Below are 20,000 nucleotides of genomic sequence, written 5' to 3'. Positions count from 1 at the left end.
CCGCATGATCAACTATCCGCATGATCAACTATCCGCATGATCAACTATCCGCATGATCAACTATCCGCATGATCAACTATCCGCATGATCAACTATCCGCATGATCAACTATCCGCATGATCAACTATCCGCATGATCAACTATCCGCATGATCAACTATCCGCATGATCAACTATCCGCATGATCAACTATCCGCATGATCAACTATCCGCATGATCAACTATCCGCATGATCAACTATCCGCATGATCAACTATCCGCATGATCAACTATCCGCATGATCAACTATCCGCATGATCAACTATCCGCATGATCAACTATCCGCATGATCAATTATCCAGATTGCCTGGTCGGGCTGGACAAAAAAATTAAATAGGAGCTTTTTCGAGGTTTTTGCTGATTTTCGTCACTCGGAGCACCATTCAAGCAATGCACAAGGTGTATTACAACAGGTTCGAGTCAAAATGTATAACGATAGAGAATTTTGAGGAGCTGGAGTGCACCTAGTTTCTGTTCTATGGCCGAAGTGAATGCAACATGGTGAAAGCATTCGGGAATTTTGAATGTTTTAGATAGATATGTAACTGCTCCCTTATCCGAACATTCTTCCCATCCGAACCCCCTGGAGACAACCCGCGACCCGAAGGACGCGGCTACTAGGCACTCTACTGTAGTTTCAACTCAGAGTTTCAAGCTAAGAAGCTAAGCTAAGCTAAAGAGTTTTTAAAAGTCAGAGAGATGGAGAGATAGATAGATAGATAGATAGATAGATAGATAGATAGAGAGAGAGAGAGAGAGAGAGAGAGAGAGAGAGAGAGAGAGAGAGAGAGAGAGAGAGAGAGAGAGAGAGAGAGAGAGAGAGAGAGAGAGAGAGAGAGAGAGAGAGAGAGCAATGCTTTATGCTGGATGAGGTAAATGTACCAGCATTGAAAAACAATAGTGCTCTATCTTGAATAGTGCGCTAGTTTTAGCCTGGTTCACATTCGACTCAACGCTGACGGAACGGGACGTAAGGGCCTGTCGGGAAGGCTCGGGTGAGCTGTAACACCTTGTACGATTCGTACGACACAACATGCAGCAGTCGTTGCGATGTTCAACGTCGAACGGCGCAAGTCATAAGGCACGGTCGGCGACGTGGTGACTTTCTGACCTAATTTCTTGTTTTTCGGGACTTCTTTTCAATTATTTCTCCTTGAAAGAAGCGGAATCAAGTTCACATTAACAGTTATAGATGAAGACCAAAACATTAGCCCTGAAAGTTGTTGCATTCAAATAATTGCCCCAGGAAATGATAGAATAGTTCATCTGTCACGCTCCTGAACTATCCCTAAATATAATTACTAAGTGACATGAGATCTTATCATTAGGGCTCAAACGGTTAGTCCAATTATCCGGTTGCAGACCGGTTACGAAGAATTAACGGTTGACCGATAAAGATAACGGTTACGCAGTAACTTTTCAGTCAATTTTTCAAGTATCAGGTCGTTGCAAAGTATGCACTTTCGCAGGCTGTCGCACGCGTACGCAATTATTTCTGGGCTGTCAACTCGGTCATATCTGGTCTCTTCGTGTGAGAGTATATACATTGTATGAATGAGCATGCAAGAGAATATACATGTGTGCGTTGTACTGAATAGGGTACATTTTTTGAATAAGTATAGCCAAATATACGGTTAAAAAAGAGTCCGCAGGATTTCCGTGGCTTATAGGTTATAACCGTTAAACCGACCGTTAGCTTAGCAGCTAACCGTTGGGGGTAAAACCGTGACCGTTTGAGCCCTACTTATCATGCTAAAATTCAACTCAAGTCGTGTTAGCCATTCTGTAAGTTATCATGGGAAGCGCAGTGTTCGAAATGCTAAAACGTTCCAACTGCGAATCGGGAGTAGTCGGCGCACGACGCCGTCTGCTGTTCACACTCAAATTTCAGCCGTTTTGTACGCTTGCGTCCCCGTCTACGCCCGTCTACGGTATGAACAGTTGAATTGATCCAACTCTTCCCGTCGCTTCCCGATCTGTACGGTAGTACGGTTGCGTTCCCGTTCCTGGTGTTCACATTGGACACCGTCAGACCGTCCCGTTGCTTCCCAGCCATCCTTACGTTGGGTCCCGTCGATCCCTACGTTGCGTCAAGTCGATCCCTATGTTGCGTCCCGTCGATCCCTACATTGCGTCCCGTCGATCCCTACGTTGCGTCCCGTCGATCCCTACGTTGCGTCCGGTCAATCCCTACGTTGCGTCCGGTCAATCCCTACGTTGCGTCCCGTCGATCCCTACGTTGCGTCCCGTCGATCCCTACGTTGCGTCCCGTCGATCCCTACGTTGCGTCCCGTCGATCCCTGCGTTGCGTCCCGTCGAATGTGAACTAGGCTTTTGATGGACTGAAAATTAGTGCCGCATGGGGTACTAATTGCGAGAGGACCGTATGCCGATAATCAGTTGAGAGTAGGGCTGAAACGATCCTTCAATAACTCCTAACGATCAACCAGTATCATTAACGATCGATATAATTATTGGTTTTATCTATTCTCGTCGGCTCTACTCGTGTGCCTCGCAGACAAGTTTATGAAGAATTTCCATGATACCTTTGCTACATTAGAAATTTGTGGCACCGCACTGTTGACATCTGTAGAAATCTGGCTGGTTTTATCAATATGAACTAGAGAATTTCATGTTGTTTCTAGAGCAAAGAATCTTCTCACCGCCCTCTGGCAACTGCTCTTATCTCCGACCTCTCACACAAATGAACCAAAAAGACAAAGTCTTTTCTCCCAATCTCTTTTAAAGCCACAAATCAATTTTACCGCGCTTGGAAGTACATGATTGTACTCGTATTCACTATCGGATGAAGTGCAAGGGCTAGAATACTGTCACGGATATGCATGCATAATAAATCGTTAGCACTCATTTTGAACACTAACGATTATCGATTGCACTCTTAACGATCGATATGCGAGTTATCGGTGTAATTGTTTCAGCCCTAGTTGAGAGTATTTTTTCTCATGGACTATAAAAATACATGTATGCACCAGAAGCGTTGATAGCCAGCTCAGCAACCTAACACAAGTTATCAGCCAGCTCAGCAACCTAACGCAAGTTATCAGCCAGCTCAGCAACTTAACGCAAGTTATCAGCCAGCTCAGCAACCTAACACAAGTTATCAGCCAGCTCAACAACCTAACACAAGTTATCAGCCAGCTCAGCAACCTAACGCAAGTTATCAGCCAGCTCAGCAACCTAACGCAAGTTATCAGCCAGCTCAGCAACCTAACACAAGTTATCAGCCAGCTCAGCAATCTGGCCCGACTGGTGCGCATGCACGAGTCAAGCGGGCACGCACCCTTCAAGATACTGTGCAATGTCTCCTGCATCGTCATTGCAGTTTTGAAGTTTGAGCTTGTAAGGCCACACCAAGTTTTTTCATTGTTTCTCGTCACCGCGCGCGTACCTTTCTTGAGGATTGGACCAAAAAAAAAAATCTCGCGTCCCGGTAAACACGCATAAAAAGGCGTTGTAAAAGTACGCGCGGCGTCAAATCTGGAGTGCAGTGCTAGTGCACGAACCGAAGGACGACTTTTGCACCGTGTATGTACGCATACCGGTAGTTCAAGTACCACACCACCACACGACCTGGTCGTCTTCTTTGCTACACACAGTTCCGGTACAAGTCAAGACAGTGCATTTCGTACTCGGACCTCCTCTCCACCCTCCGAACTGAATGGACGACGAAAATCGCACGCATGTACATGTGTATGCATAGCGTCAGTCGACAGTGCATTTTATGTACCCCTTGTATAATAACTTTGGTTTGCTTTCTTTCCTATTTAAATAACATGCAACACTGGACTTCCTCACCAGAGGCCGGTGCAGGAGCCTGGTTTTCTGGCTGTATGTTGCAATTGACTGTCACGCGTGGTGTATAGTCTGATTTTAGGTCATAAATTGGGCCTTTGTAGTGTAAATAGCAGTTTTTGTTTTTCAAACCCTATTTTGTTTTTTTTCCGCCCGCCCGCGTTCCTTTTGAGATTTTCAGGTGACGAGAAACAATGAAATAACTTGGTGTGGCCTAACTTGCCGAACACATGTTCCCACGTGGTTTTCTACCCACCCACCCACCCACTACCTCAACTCACGCCACGTCCTTGAAAAAGCTCTATAATCCGCACTTCAGATTTTGATATTTCTGGCAACCTAACTTGATGGGTATCGGTACATACAAGACGTTACCAATGGTTACTGAAAAGTTGAGATTCACGGCTGAAGTTCTACAAAAGTTACCTAGTTTTTTCTTCACTCAGAACTGATACCATCTAGAAGATCTGTGCTGGTGCAATGATGCAGTGCAGTTCATGAAAAGTAGTTGAATGACACCATACATACATACCGTTAAGTCGCGGATAAACGCCGGGCTTATAAGCACATAAGCCGCTTTCTGCATCAGGCTTTAATGCAAACCAGGCTTGTATGCAAACCATGCTTATATACTCCACTGGTATTTTTGCCAGGCTTGTATGCACACCGGCCGATCCGGGCTTGCATAGAAGCCACACGCGTAGATCTACCACTGACTACCGGTATGGCGGCAGTTTTACTATGCACTGTAGTCTGTACATAGTGCATGCACTCTTGACCTACCCGATCCGCGCTTGCATAGAAGCCAGGCTTCTACGCGCGACAGGCTTATATGCATTTGACCCGTTTGGTTTTCAGGCTTCTATCCGCGATGTGCTTGTATGTAAACCCGGCTTTTATCCGCGACTTTACGGTAATAATTATGCATGGAGTGCTGCAGCATGCAGCTAACACCCTGGAAAATACAGTACATTTAAATCAGTACCCAATATGTACGACCCCGGGCACCTGGAAATGTGTACTCCACCACCCCCCCCCCCCCCCCTCTCCTCCCTTCCCTTCCACTCTCCCCCCCCCCCCCCTCCTCTCCCTCTCCTCCCCCCCCCCCCCCCCACACACACCAACACACTCAGAAACCTACCAGCATAACTCAGCGATGATAGGAAAGCAACATTTTCTGCCAGTGATGAGGGTTGAACTGACGTTGGAACAAGACCAACGAGATGGTGGTTTGGAGATACATTTGATGTCAAGGGATTTCCAACTGGTGGTGATGGTGTGAAGCCAGCTTGCTCCTCCTCCTCCTCCTGCTGCAGTTGTTGTTGTTCATGTTGTCCAGGCTGCTGCTCCTGTTGTTGCTGCTGGTGCTGCTGCTGCTGCAGTTGCGGCTGCTGCAGTTGTTGTGGTTGTTCCTGCTGCTGCTGCTGCTGCTGTTGGGGCTGCTGCAGTTGCTGCTGCACCTGCTGTTGCTGTTGTTGGTGTTGCTGTTGTTGCTGCTGTTGGTGTTGCTGCTGCTGCTGTTGTTGCTGCACGATTAGTAGCTGTTGCTGCTGCTGCTGTTGTTGCTGCTGCTGTTGTTGCTGCTGCTTCTGTAATTTCTGTTGTACGGGTAGTAGCTGCTGCTGTTGTTGATGTTGTGGTTTTAAGTGTGGTTGTAGTTGACTACACTGTACACTTTGGTCCTGTAGCATAACGTACTGAGAAGGTTGTATTATGTAGGGCTGTAATGATCCTTGTTGAAGAGCTTCCACTACCGCATTGGACCCATACTCAGATGAAAAACTGTAGCTGGGTGGTGGGACCTCCGCTATGGCTGCTGCTGGTTGTGTTGCTGCTGGTGCTGGTTGTGCTGCTGCGGGTGCTGGTGCTGCTGCGGGTGGTGTTGCTGCTGGTACTGCTGGTGCTGCTGCTGCTGCTGCTGGTGCTGGTGCGGGTGTTGCTGCTGTTTGTGCGGGTGCTGCTGCTACGGGTGCTGAAGATGCTACTGCTGTCACTGGTGATGATGATAGTGATCGTGCTGCTTGTGAAGAAGATGATGTTGGTGCTGCTGCTGGCACTGCTACTGGTGTTGCTACTGCTGGTGATGATGAGGATGATGTTGATGATGATGTTTGTATCAACGGTGACTGTGTGCTCAAGGAATGTGCGTGCCGTTCTACAGATGCAGGATATTGCTGATGTCGTGGCTTTGACCTTGCAGCTGATCTTCCTCTCACACTTGCTACTCGACTTTCTGGCAAAAGCGATGAAGAGGTGGTCATGGCTGAAGACGCTCTTAATCTTCTTCTCGCCAACACAGCTGTCTTCTCAGTCAACCGTGTTTCTGGTGCAAGTCTCCGAGGTGGCTGAAAACGCTTGTCATCACTTACTACTGCAGCCCGGGTTGATGCTACATTGGCTCGTGTTGTTACGGATCTTGCTGATTGGCTATTGGCTGCTCTGCGCGCTGATACTGTTGTTGCTGCTGTTACGGTGTCTGCTGTGGCTGAAGGCAAAGTTTGTTCTTTGCCTGGATGATGTGGAAATGCAAGCACTGGTGGCTGCTGCTGGAGTTCACCATGACCTGTACGGGGCGAATACACAACAAATGACATTCACATCCACATCCATGCACGCATGTGCGCACACACACACACACATACACATACATGCACACAGACACACAGACACAAGCGTGCACGCATACACCAGAAACCACCCGCACATGGATGAACGTTCACAAACAGGCAGACATACAAAATGTCAAGTCAGGTTCTTGGCAATGCAGTCAATTCTGAACACAGGAATAGAGATGTGGACGAAGCCACATCAACACAGGAATAGAGATGTGGACGAGGCCACATCAACACAGGAATAGAGATGTGGAAGAGGCCACATCAACACAGGAATAGAGATGTGGAAGAGGCCACATCAACACAGGAATAGAGATGTGGACGAGGCCACATCAACACAGGAATAGAGATGTGGAAGAGGCCACATCAACACAGGAATAGAGATGTGGAAGAGGCCACATCAACACAGGAATAGAGATGTGGACGAGGCCACATCAACACAGGAATAGAGATGTGGAAGAGGCCACATCAACACACTCGTGCTTCAAATGACGGGTGTCCTCGGGTAGAAGGGTGCCTCTGCTACCCGTAATTAGAGCGGGTATCCGGGCAGCAGTTTGCTCCTGAGAACCTGATCGGGTAGTTGGAGTAGGGTGTTTTCGCATCGGTGCATGTAAAAAACACGGCTACATGCTTACTGTACACTTTCTATGCAGCACAAGTGTCCACTCACTGTACAACCTATGTACAAAAATACCCGACAGGGAACCCTTGCTACCCGGATAGAAATACCCGATAGGGTACCCTTGCTGCCCGGATAGAAATACCCGATAGGGTACACTTGCTACCCGGATAGAAATACCCGATAGGGTACCCTTGCTACCCGGATAGAAATACCCGATAGGGTACCCTTGCTACCCGGATAGAAATACCCGATAGGGTACCCTTGCTACCCGGATAGAAATACCCGATAGGGTACCCTTGCTGCCCGGATAGAAATACCCGATAGGGTACCCTTGCTACCCGGATAGAAATACCCGATAGGGTACCCTTGCTACCCGGATAGAAATACCCGATAGGGTACCCTTGCTACCCGGATAGAAATACCCGATAGGGTACCCTTGCTACCCGGATAGAAATACCCGATAGGGTACCCTTGCTACCCGGATAGAAATACCCGATAGGGTACCCTTGCTACCCGGATAGAAATACCCGATAGGGTACCCTTGCTGCCCGGATAGAAATACCCGATAGGGTACCCTTGCTACCCGGATAGAAATACCCGATAGGGTACCCTTGCTACCCGGATAGAAATACCCGATAGGGTACCCTTGCTACCCGGATAGAAATACCCGATAGGGTACCCTTGCTACCCGGATAGAAATACCCGATAGGGTACCCTTGCTGACCGGATAGAAATACCCGATAGGGTACCCTTGCTGCCCGGATAGAAATACCCGATACGGTACCCTTGCTGCCCGGATAGAAATACCCAATAGGGTACCATTGCTGCCCGGATAGAAATACCCGATAGGGTACCCTTGCTGCCCGGATAGAAATACCCGATAGGGTACCCTTGCTGCCGGGATAGAAATACCCGATACGGTACCCTTGCTGCCCGGATAGAAATACCCGATAGGGTACCCTTGGTGCCCGGATAGAAATACCCGATAGGGTACCCTTGCTGCCGGGATAGAATTACCCGGTAGGGTACCCTTGCTGCCGGGATAGAAATACCTGATAGGGTACCCTTGCTGTCCGGATAGATATACCCGATAGGGTTCCCTTGCTGCCCGGATAGAAATACCCGATAGGGTACCCGTGCTGTCCGGATAGAAATACCCGATAGGGTACCCTTGCTGCCCGGATAGAAATACCCGATAGGGTACCCTTGCTGTCCGGATAGAAATACCCGATAGGGTACCCTTGCTGCCCGGATAGGACTACCCGATATGGTACCATTGCTACTCGGATAGAAATACCCGATAGGGTACCCTTGCTAACCGGATAGAAAACCCGATAGGGTACCCTTGCTGCCCGGATAGAAATACCCGATAGGGTACCCTTGCTACCCGGATAGGAATACCCGATAGGGTACCCTTGCAGTCCGGATAGAACTACCCGATACGGACCCTTGCTGCCCGGATAGAAATACCCGATAGGGTACCCTTGCTACCCGGATAGAAATACCCGATAGGGTACCCTTGCTAACCGGATAGAAATACCCGATAGGGTACCCTTGCTGCCCGGATAGAAATACCCGATAGGGTACCCTTGCTGCCCGGATAGAAATACCCGATAGGGTACCCTTGCTGCCCGGATAGAAATACCCGACAGGGTATGGTGATCGTCTTCAGTTCCTTGCAATCTTGTCACATTATTTACCAGGAACCATCAGTTTCTGCTTAATAAGCAATGCATGCCATACAAATTAATGTCTGATGGATAATCACATAGCACATAACACTTACTCTGGCGGCCAGGAGAGGATTGGCTGAAGTCTGAAAATCGTGTGCCAACATCCGTCGACAATGGAATCCTTGAAAACATCTGTGAAGAAGACGACTGGAAGTCGTGATGCTGTCCGGCCTGCTCGTGATGCTGGTGCCGCTGCTGCTGCTGTTGGTGCTGCTGCTGCTGATACTGCTGGTGCCGCTGCTGCTGCTGCTGCTGGTGCTGCTGCTGGTGGTGATGCTGCTGCTGCTGCTGGTGTTGCTGCTGGTGATGCTGGTGCTGCTGATGCTGCTGATGCTGGTGGTGCTGGTCCCGCTGCTTGAGGTGCTGGTAGTGATACTGTTCCTGCTGGTGGTGCTGCTGCAGGTTCTGGTGGTCCTGCTGCTGCTCTTGTTGCTGCTGTTGTTGTTGTTGCTGTTGTTGCTGTTGCGGGCTGTGTTTGTGATGTTGGTAATATGTAGGTGATGTGATGGAAGACAAGGGTGGTATGGTATCTTGCAGTACAGCTGTATAACTGCCACTTGTTGCTGCAAGGTATAGATTATCACGAATTGGATCCAAACTTGACGATGACGGACATGCCAGAGGAAGACATGATGAGAGATCTGCATCGTGTTCTGCAATTCTGGCGTATGCTGTATTTGGTTCTATGTCAGCCTCTGATAGAGTTGTTCTTGCTTCGGATAATGCCGGTGCTCGTTGTGGCCATAAGCTATGACTCTCCACTTGCCCAGGACCAGACGAGACTAATATGCACGAAAACAACACACAGAAAATGACACACGTACAGTACACGAATACATGAGAGTGCGTACACACGTACACAGACTTTGGAACTTGTGTATTAGTTCAATGCCACAAACTATGACCTTACGGCCAATACCCACATAGCCATTATTTATTGTTCAAAAATGTAAAGTTGTGCAGGTAAATGTTAAAATGGCCAGTGAAATTCCACCTCATAAAAGAGAGAGCTTGGAAGCTCAGGGCCCTACGCTATGCTTTTTTGCTTTGATGACCTAGGCAAAAAAAATAGTAATTTTTTCAAAACACGGGTATTGAGCTAATAATAAAAGTAGAAAGGAAAAGGACATATGGAAACTAGTTAAGAGTAACTCTCCAAAGCTTCGCAAAGCTTCCCCCTTCTTAACTTATCTTTGATATTTTTGACCCACCCAAGTTGGGTGGTGTGCTGCTTTGCTGCTTCGAATTGTAGTTAGACCGCCTACTGGTCTCGTCATCGTCCAGTGACAATCGACATTCTTTGTTCCGTTGGGACTGTAGCTTGTGCTCGTTTTCGTTGCGCTTGCCTTCCCCTCTTTGGTCTTTCCATAACCTTGAACCTTCCAAGTTGGAAGGCTGTCGGTTAGCGCTACGGAGATGTGTTGAAGCTAGGTGTCAGGACGTCGAATGTCTCAGTACTCTGTCAGTTTTGTGCCTAGTTGTTGCACTTTCTGACTGTATATAGTATCTAGTTACAGTGGTGGAGAGTTACTCTTAACTAGTTTCCATATGTCCTTTTCCTTTGTAAATTTTTCATTTCTCGTTTTTTTTCAAGACATAACCTGGGATTCGAACCCGCACTATTGCCCTGCATGTATCCCCGATACACTTCGCATACATACTAATTCTTCCAAGTTGCTTCATGTTATGATCTTGCATTTGAAAGCCCTATTTGAATATTGTGACCAGCTGTTTGTGGCCAGCCGTCTTTGATGGTACGGTACGGGACCGGTACGGTCGAGGGTAATACGACACCGTCTACCACCTTGATGACCTAGGCAAAAAAGCATAGGGATGTTATATATTTTACAATTCTCCTACAAGAGACTTTGCTTGTAATAGAGATAATACGATATGTGAACCCACCAACAAAACTAGCTAGCACGCAAACACACACACACACACACACACACACACACACACACACACACACACACACACACATATATGTGTGCGCGCACTCGCACAAACACACACACACACACACACACACACACACACACACACACACATCTGTGCATGCACCCAACATAAACACACCAACATGCACTAATTCCTTACTGAAGTCAGCGTCCAGCTCTGACGATAGTTGAGACAGGTCACAGTGACCACCAGTGGATGAGACAACATTACGAACAAACTGAGCTGATGCTGTTGTTGGTTGTATCCTCTCCAACATACGTGATACAGTGATTGGTTTCTGTAGACGATGACCATACGCTGCTGCATCCTGAACTGGATACGTGAAGTTGCTGTTGTCACCACCGATGGTGCTGCTGCTGTGGCTATGCTGTGTTGCATGCTGTACGTACGTATCAACAAAACTAGTTATTGATGATGCTGGACTGTTTGCACTGGGGTGTGTGAAAGGGAAATCCCCTACACTTTCTGCTGGTATTGGTAATGCTGCTGATGTAGAGGAGACACTTGCGGATACTTGCTGGTCTCCTGCCAGTGCTGACGGCGAATCCATGGATGTGGACACTGGGGTGATGGCTGAAGTTTCTACAATCACAGAGAGAAAGGCAGACACACACACGCAGACACACACAGACACACAGACAAACAGACACACACACAGACACACAGACATGCACATAACCATCATCAGATTACTTTCTACATTTCAGTTTACTGGGACCAAATTCCAACTCCGCATCCCCTCCAACTCCCCCCTCCCCCCACAGCCCCCCACACACACAACTCCCGGACACCAATTTACCTTAGCACCCCCCCCCCCCAAACAACATTCATGCAGACCCAACCACAATCCAACTTAGCCCCAGACCACAACACACCAACCTGCCCATGGCTCAACATGCTATTGAAATAAGCTGCAAGGCCAGCAACCAGCCAACAGACCGACTCTCTCATGCACAACCCGCTAGCATGTGTGAGCCACACGCATGCACGACCAGCTAGCACGCAAGACCGATCTGTATGCATGACCCATCCTCATACCGACCAGCCCGCAAATCAACCAGCCCGCACACCAACCAGCCCGCACACCAACCCACCCGCACCCTAACCAGCTCCCACACAGACCAGCCTTGAAGCCGACGAAACTGGAAAGTTGTGGAAACCGACCAGCCCGCACGCCGACCAGCCAGGAAACAGACCCACCGGTAGGGATATCAGCGAACGCACTGCGCAGCGTGTTCGCGCATGTCTTACCTCATGCGGAAATCTATGAGGCGCACGGCCGACAAGAAAAAATGGCGATCACTGAAATCAGGTCGTGGATCAGGCTCAGCGCAGGCCGGCAAGGAATGAAAATTAAAATCGACACTCGACAAGAAGCCTGTTTGTTGGTTTGCTTGAGCTCGATTCATTCAGGAAAAAAGACATCATGAGCTAATATTCTTCTTCACCCATGCCTGGTAAACGTTCTCAAGTAAAGACATGACAAAGGAAGAAGATGTTCGTAGCTGGATGGAGCTATGTTTGCACCAAAGAACAGTACCCGTACTTCTCTGCGAACAGGCTACCTGGTGACCTCTGGTGGTTGCGTCTGAAACTTACTTGTTGATTTTGCTCTAGCCACGCCAAGCAATTTTCCAAGACTTGGGCTCCTACTCCCTTGTCTAGACAGCCATGACAAGAAACTACTTGGGCAAAGGTCCTCGACGCGAGAACAAGTAGTATCATTCAAAACTTCAAAAGCGCCATATGTGTGCGGTACATGGTGCCCAAGTAATCTTTCGATTATTTTCGCGCAAACGCCTCCGTGGATTTCCTCCAATCTTGGCACGTGTAGTCCACATGGTCAGGCCAATTCAATGACGTCTTCAAAAGGGGACTTCCCTGGTTAGACCTTGCCAGGTACCAGCCGACGTTCTACGAAATCTAGCTGACGATCGTCCATTTTTGAGCTGGAAGAAAGTGCCTCGGAAACCCTGTGGACGACGTCGAGACGATGTAATAAACGATGAATGTATTCGTAATAACCTTTGTAGCCATCGCCCAGCGTCGAAGAGGGAAGCTTTGAAGTAGCTCGGCTCTAGCTGGTCTTCTTCCTCAGACACTTCTTCGCCATTCCGTCCTTCTTTTCCATTCTGATTTACTTGCGAATTTTTTCGGGTGTGGATGGTCACAGCTTGTCGGCCGCGTTGGATGTGCACGTGATCACCTGCGCAGTGGGCTGCGCAGTGCGTTTGCTGATATCCCTACCACCGGTACACTGACCGGCCTGGAAACCGACCCACCCGCACACCGACCTGCCCGCACATCGACCCGCCCGCACACCGACCCGCCCGCACATCGACCCACCCGCAAACAAAGCAGCCCTCAAAGCAACCCTCCCGAACATTAACCAGCCTCGAAACCGACCAACCCACACACCGGCGGGTTCCAACACGAACCGGCATGTACACCAACCCGTCCACACACGGATACTTCCGTTCAAATATCATACTTAACACTGACCATCACACACAGACCCACCAGCACACCGACCCACCAGCACACCCACCCGCCATCATACACACCCACCCACCCACCAGTACACCCACCCACCAGCACACCCAACAACCAGCACGCCCACCCGACATCACACACACTCATCAACACACCCACCAGCACACTCACCCACCAGCACACCCACCCACTATCACACCAACCCACCAACACAGCAACCCACCAGCACACCCACCCACCAGCACACCGACCCACCAGCACACCTACCCACCAGCACACACACCCACCAACACACACACACCCACCAGCACACCCACACACCAACACACCAACACACCCACCAACCAGCACACCCACCCACCAGCACACCCACCCACCAGCACACCCACCCACCAACACACCCACCCACCAACACACCCACCATCAGACCTGCCCATCGCAGAAGCGATGATAGCGAACAGCTATGTTGGACATAGCAACTTGTGCTGGGATTACATCATTCAACAGCTTGCAAGGTTGATGAATTGACTGCCACTATTTTTAGCCTGGTATCCACCACACAGCTGATTGAAGTGACTTTTTCTGGCCAGTGAATCCCTATTGTTTTCATTTTTCCATTCTTTTCTTTTTTTCTTTTTCTATTTTTCTACACACACACACCACACCACATAATACTAGTACTTCGGCATACACTGACTGTTGGTAACCACCCAGGAGAATGAAAGAAAAGTCAGGAAGAGTCCAAGAAAGAGAAGAAAGACGTGTGCGACCATAATCGTCGGGAATTGAACCCGCAACCTCTCGATTGGAAATCGACTGCACATACCACTGCACAATATGGGACACGCACCCACCCACCAACACACACACACACACAAACGAACACACCCACCCACCAGCACACCAGCACACCCACACACCCACACACCAACACACCCACACACCCACCCACCAGCACACCCACCCACCAACACACCCACCCACCAGCACAACCACCCAGCAGCACACCCACACAAAAACACACCCACCAACCAGCACACCCCCCACCACCCCCCCCCCCCCCCCCCCCCCACCAGCACACGCACACACCAACACACCTACCCACCAGCACACCTCGCAACCAACACACCCACCCATCAACACACCAACCCACCAGCACAACCACCAGCACACCCACACACCAACCCACCAGCACAACCACCAGCACACCCACACACCAACACACCCACTCACCAGCACACCCAACCACCAGTACACCCACCCACCCAACAGCACACCCACCCACCAGCACACCCACCCACCAGGACACCCACACACCAACACACCCACCCACCAGCACACCCACCCACCAGCACACCCTTCCACCAGCACACCCACCCACCAGCACACCCACACAACAACACACCCACCCACGAGCACACCCACCTACCAGCGCACCAACCCACCAGCACACCCACCCACCAGCACACCCACCCACCAGCACACCCACCCACCAGCACCGTCACCCACCAGCACACACACCCACCAGCACACCCACCCACCAGCACACCAAGCCACCAGCACACACACACACCAGCACATCCAGCCACAAGCACACCCAGCCACCAGCACACCTAGCAACCAGCACACCCAGCCACCAGCACCCCCCCCCCCCCCACCCCACCCACCCACCAGCACACCCACCAGCACACCCACCCACCAGCACACCCACCCACCAGCACACCCACACACCAGCACACGAACCACAACAACACACCTACCCACGAGCACACCCACCTACCAGCGCACCAACCCACCAGCACACCCACCCACCAGCACATCAACCCACCAGCACACCCAGCCACCAGCACACCCAGCCACCAGCACACCCAGCCACAAGCACACCCAGCCACCAGCACACCTAGCAACCAGCACACCCAGCCACCAGCACATCCCCCCCCCCCCCCCCACCCCACCCACCCACCAGCATACCCACCAGCACACCCACCTACCAGCACACCCACACACCAGCACACGAACCACAACAACACACCCTCCCACGAGCACACCCACCTACCAGCGCATCAACCCACCAGCACACCCACCCACCAGCACATCAACCCACCAGCACACCCAGCCACCAGCACACCCAGCCACCAGCACAAAAGGCCAACAGCACACCCAGCCACCAGCACACCTAGCAACCAGCACACCCAGCCACCAGCACACCCACCCACCAGCACACCCAGCCACCAGCACACCCACCCACCAGCACACCCGCCCACCAGCACACCCACACACCAACACACCAACCCTTCAGCACACCTCGCCACCAGGACACCAAGCCACCAGAACACCCACCCACCAGCACACCCACCAACCAGCACACCCAGCCACCAGCACACCCAGCCACCAGCACACCCAGTCACCAGCACACCCACCTACCAGCACACCCACCCACCAGCACACCCACCCACCAGCACACCCACCCACCAGCACACCCACACACCAACACACCCACCCACCAGCACAGCCACCCAAAAGCACACACACCCACCAGCACACCCAGCCACCAGCACACCCAGCCACCAGCACACCCACCCACCAGCACACCCACCCACCAGCACACCCACCCACCAACACACCCAGCCACCAGCACACCCAGCCACCAGCACACCCACCCACCAGCACACCCAGCCACCAGCACACCCACCCACCAGCACAGCCAGCCACCAGCACACCCAGCCACCAGCACACCCACCCACCAGCACACCCACCTACCAGCACACCCACCCACCAGGACACCCACACACCAACACACCCACCCACCAGCACACCCACCCACCAGGACACCCAGCCACCAGGACACCCAGCCACTAGCACACCCACCTACCAGCACACCCACCCACCAGCACACCCAACCACCAGCACACCCACCTACCAGCACACCCACCCACTAGCACAACCACACACCAACACACACCCACGAGCACACCAGCCTACCAGCACACCCACCCACCAGCACACCCACCAACCAGCACACCCACCAGCACACCCACCCACCAGCACACCCACCCACCAGGACACCCACACACCAACACACCCACACACCAACACACCCACACACCAGCACACCCAGCCACCAGGACACCCAGCCACCAGGACACCCAGCCACTAGCACACCCAGCCACCAGCACACCCAGTCACCAGCACACCCAGCCACCAGCACACCCAGCCACCAGCACACCCAGCCACCAGCACACCCAGCCACCAGCACACCCAACCACCAGCACACCCACCTACCAGCACACCCACCCACCAGCACGACCACACACCAACACACACACCCACGAGCACACCAGCCTACCAGCACACCCACCCACCAGCACACCCACCAACCAGCACACCCACCAGCACACCCACCCACCAGCACACCCACCCACCAACACACCCACCCACCAGCACACCCACCCGTCAACACACCGACCCACCAGCACACCCACCCACCAGCACACCCACCCACCAGCATACCCACCCACCAACACACCCACCCACCAGCACACCCAGCCACCAGCACAAACAGCCACCAGCACACCCAGCCACCAGCACACCCAGCCACCAGTACACCCAACCACCAGCACACCCAACAACCAGCACACCCACCCACCAGCACACCCACCCACAAGCACACCCACCCACCAGCACACCCACCCACCAGCACACCCACCCACCAGCACACCCACCCACCAGCACACCCACCCACCAGCACACCCACCCACCAGCACACCCACCCACCAGCACACCAACCTACCAGCACACCCACCCACCAGCACACCCACCCACCAGCACACCCACCCACCAGCACACCCACACACCAACACACCCACCCACGAGCACACCCACCCACCATCACACCCACCCACCAGCACACCCACCCATGAGCACACCCACCTACCAGCACACCAACCTACCAGAACACCCACCAGCACACCCACCCACCAGCACAACCAGCCACCAGCACACCCAGTCACCAGCACACCCAGCCACCAGCACACCCAGCCACCAGCACACCCAGCCACCAGCACACCCAGCCACCAGCACACCCAGCCACCAGCACACCCAACCACCAGCACACCCACCTACCAGCACACCCACCCACCAGCATGACCACACACCAACACACACACCCACGAGCACACCAGCCTACCAGCACACCCACCCACCAGCACACCCACCAACCAGCACACCCACCAGCACACCCACCCACCAGCACACCCACCCACCAACACACCCACCCACCAGCACACCCACCCGTCAACACACCGACCCACCAGCACACCCACCAACCAGCACACCCACCCACCAACACACCCACCCACCAGCACACCCAGCCACCAGCACAAACAGCCACCAGCACACCCAGCCACCAGCACACCCAGCCACCAGTACACCCAACCACCAGCACACCCAACAACCAGCACACCCACCCACCAGCACACCCACCCACTAGCACACCCACCCACCAGCACACCCACCCACCAGCACACCCACCCACCAGCACACCCACCCAACTGCACACCCACCCACCAGCACACCCACCCACCAGCACACCCACCCACCAGCACACCAACCTACCAGCACACCCACCCACCAGCACACCCACCCACCAGCACACCCACCCACCAGCACACCCACACACCAACACACCCACCCACGAGCACACCCACCCACCATCACACCCACCCACCAGCACACCCACCCATGAGCACACCCACCTACCAGCACACCAACCTACCAGAACACCCACCAGCACACCCACCCACCAGCACACCCAGCCACCAGCACACCCAGTCACCAGCACACCCAGCCACCAGCACACCCAGCCACCAGCACACCCAGCCACCAGCACACCCAGCCGCCAGCACACCCAGCCACCAGCACACCCAACCACCAGCACACCCACCTACCAGCACACCCACCCACCAGCACGACCACACACCAACACACACACCCACGAGCACACCAGCCTACCAGCACACCCACCCACCAGCACACCCACCAACCAGCACACCCACCAGGACACCCACCCACCAGCACACCCACCCACCAACACACCCACCCACCAGCACACCCACCCGTCAACACACCGACCCACCAGCACACCCACCAACCAGCACACCCACCCACCAACACACCCACCCACCAGCACACCCAGCCACCAGCACAAACAGCCACCAGCACACCCAGCCACCAGCACACCCAGCCACCAGTACACCCAACCACCAGCACACCCAACAACCAGCACACCCACCCACCAGCACACCCACCCACTAGCACACCCACCCACCAGCACACCCACCCACCAGCACACCCACCAGCACACCCACCCACCAGCACACCCACCCACCAGCACACCCACCAGCACACCCACCAGCACGCCAACCAGCATACTAGTACTGTAATTCCGCGCATATAAGCCCATGGGCCTATATTCGGATATAAGCCCACTTCCACACCCACCCACCAGTACACCCACCCACCAGCACACCCACCCACCAGCACACCCAACTACCAGCACACCCAACCTCCAGCAAACCCACCCACCAGCACACCCAGCCACCAGCACACCCAGCCACCAGCACACCCAGCCACCAGCACACCCTCCCACCAGCACACCCACCCACGAGCACACCCACCTACCAGCACACCCAACCTCAAGCAAACCCAGCCACCAGCACACCCAGCCACCAGCACACCCAGCCACCAGCACACCCAGCCACCAGCACACCCACCCACCAGTACACCCACCCACCAGCACACCCACCCACCAGCACGCCAACCAGCATACTGTAATTCCGCGCATATAAGCCCATGGGCCTCTATTCGGATATAAGCCCACCTCCACACCCACCCACCAGTACACCCACCCACCAGTACACCCAGCCACCAGCACACCCACCCACCAGCACACCCACCCACCAGCACACCCAACCTCCAGCACACCCACCCACTAGCACACCCAGCCCCCAGCACACCCAACCAGCCCCCAGCACCCCCACCCAGCCACCAGCACACCCAGCCACCAGCACACCCAGCCACCAGCATACCTAGCCACCAGCATATCCAGCCACCAGCACACCCACCCACCAACACACACACCACCCACCCACCAGCACACCAACCCACCAGCACAAGTGTTGCGAAATTGTATTAAGACTATGATTTACGCATGTTGTTGTATTTGGTTCTTGTCTTGTGGAGTCCAGTGTCTGATGTCATATATGGTCTAAGTGTACGTGCGAGTATGGTGTGATGTGTGACGTTTATGGTATGTGGTGCATGCAAGAGTACGCGTTGTCAGAGTGTGAGGATGTGCTTCCGTCTGTGTGAGATTGACTGTCAAGTGAATGCTGTACACGTGCAGTGCTAGTTTGGTCTGGGAATGAGAGTCATGTGTGATTCGTCCGTGGTCTGGTTGTCTTGGTCTTGGTCATGTGTTCTGTACGTATTGGTCCCTGATTGGTCGTCACGATTTGTCGTCGGTTTATTACTGCTTGTTCTTTATTATTTCTTTGAGTCTTTTCCCGGGTGTCTTTTCCCGTCGTCGTTTTCTGTCTAGTCTTTTCGTCTTTCTCCTCCTGTGCTATTTCCGTTTGTATAAGAAGTCAGAAACTCCACCAAGTTGTTTGCGCTGTTGTGTGACAGGGGCCAGGGGAGAAGGCAATACTATTTCTACCACACACGG

At 52.9% G+C, this 20,000-nt stretch overlaps 1 protein-coding gene across 4 annotated transcripts in view; it reads right to left on the bottom strand.

Annotated features, from left to right (window-relative positions):
* The window catches only part of LOC135827420 (uncharacterized), a 48,402-nt gene that overhangs the window by 21,968 nt on the left and 6,434 nt on the right, over positions 1-20,000 (bottom strand). For all 4 annotated transcript variants that reach the window (XM_065339912.1, XM_065339909.1, XM_065339911.1 and 1 more), the window contains 3 exons: positions 10,922-11,365; positions 8,875-9,603; positions 4,993-6,414 (listed from right to left, as the gene is read on the bottom strand). In XM_065339912.1, coding sequence (XP_065195984.1) covers positions 4,993-6,414; positions 8,875-9,603; positions 10,922-11,365 — 2,595 coding nt within the window. The remainder of the gene's footprint in view (positions 1-4,992; positions 6,415-8,874; positions 9,604-10,921; positions 11,366-20,000) is intronic.

This window comes from Sycon ciliatum, chromosome 11, assembly GCF_964019385.1.
Source record: "Sycon ciliatum chromosome 11, ocSycCili1.1, whole genome shotgun sequence".
Classification (NCBI taxonomy): Eukaryota; Metazoa; Porifera; class Calcarea; order Leucosolenida; family Sycettidae; genus Sycon; species Sycon ciliatum.
The sequence above is the reverse complement of the archived record's forward strand: the minus strand, read 5'-3'. Positions and strand labels throughout refer to the sequence as shown.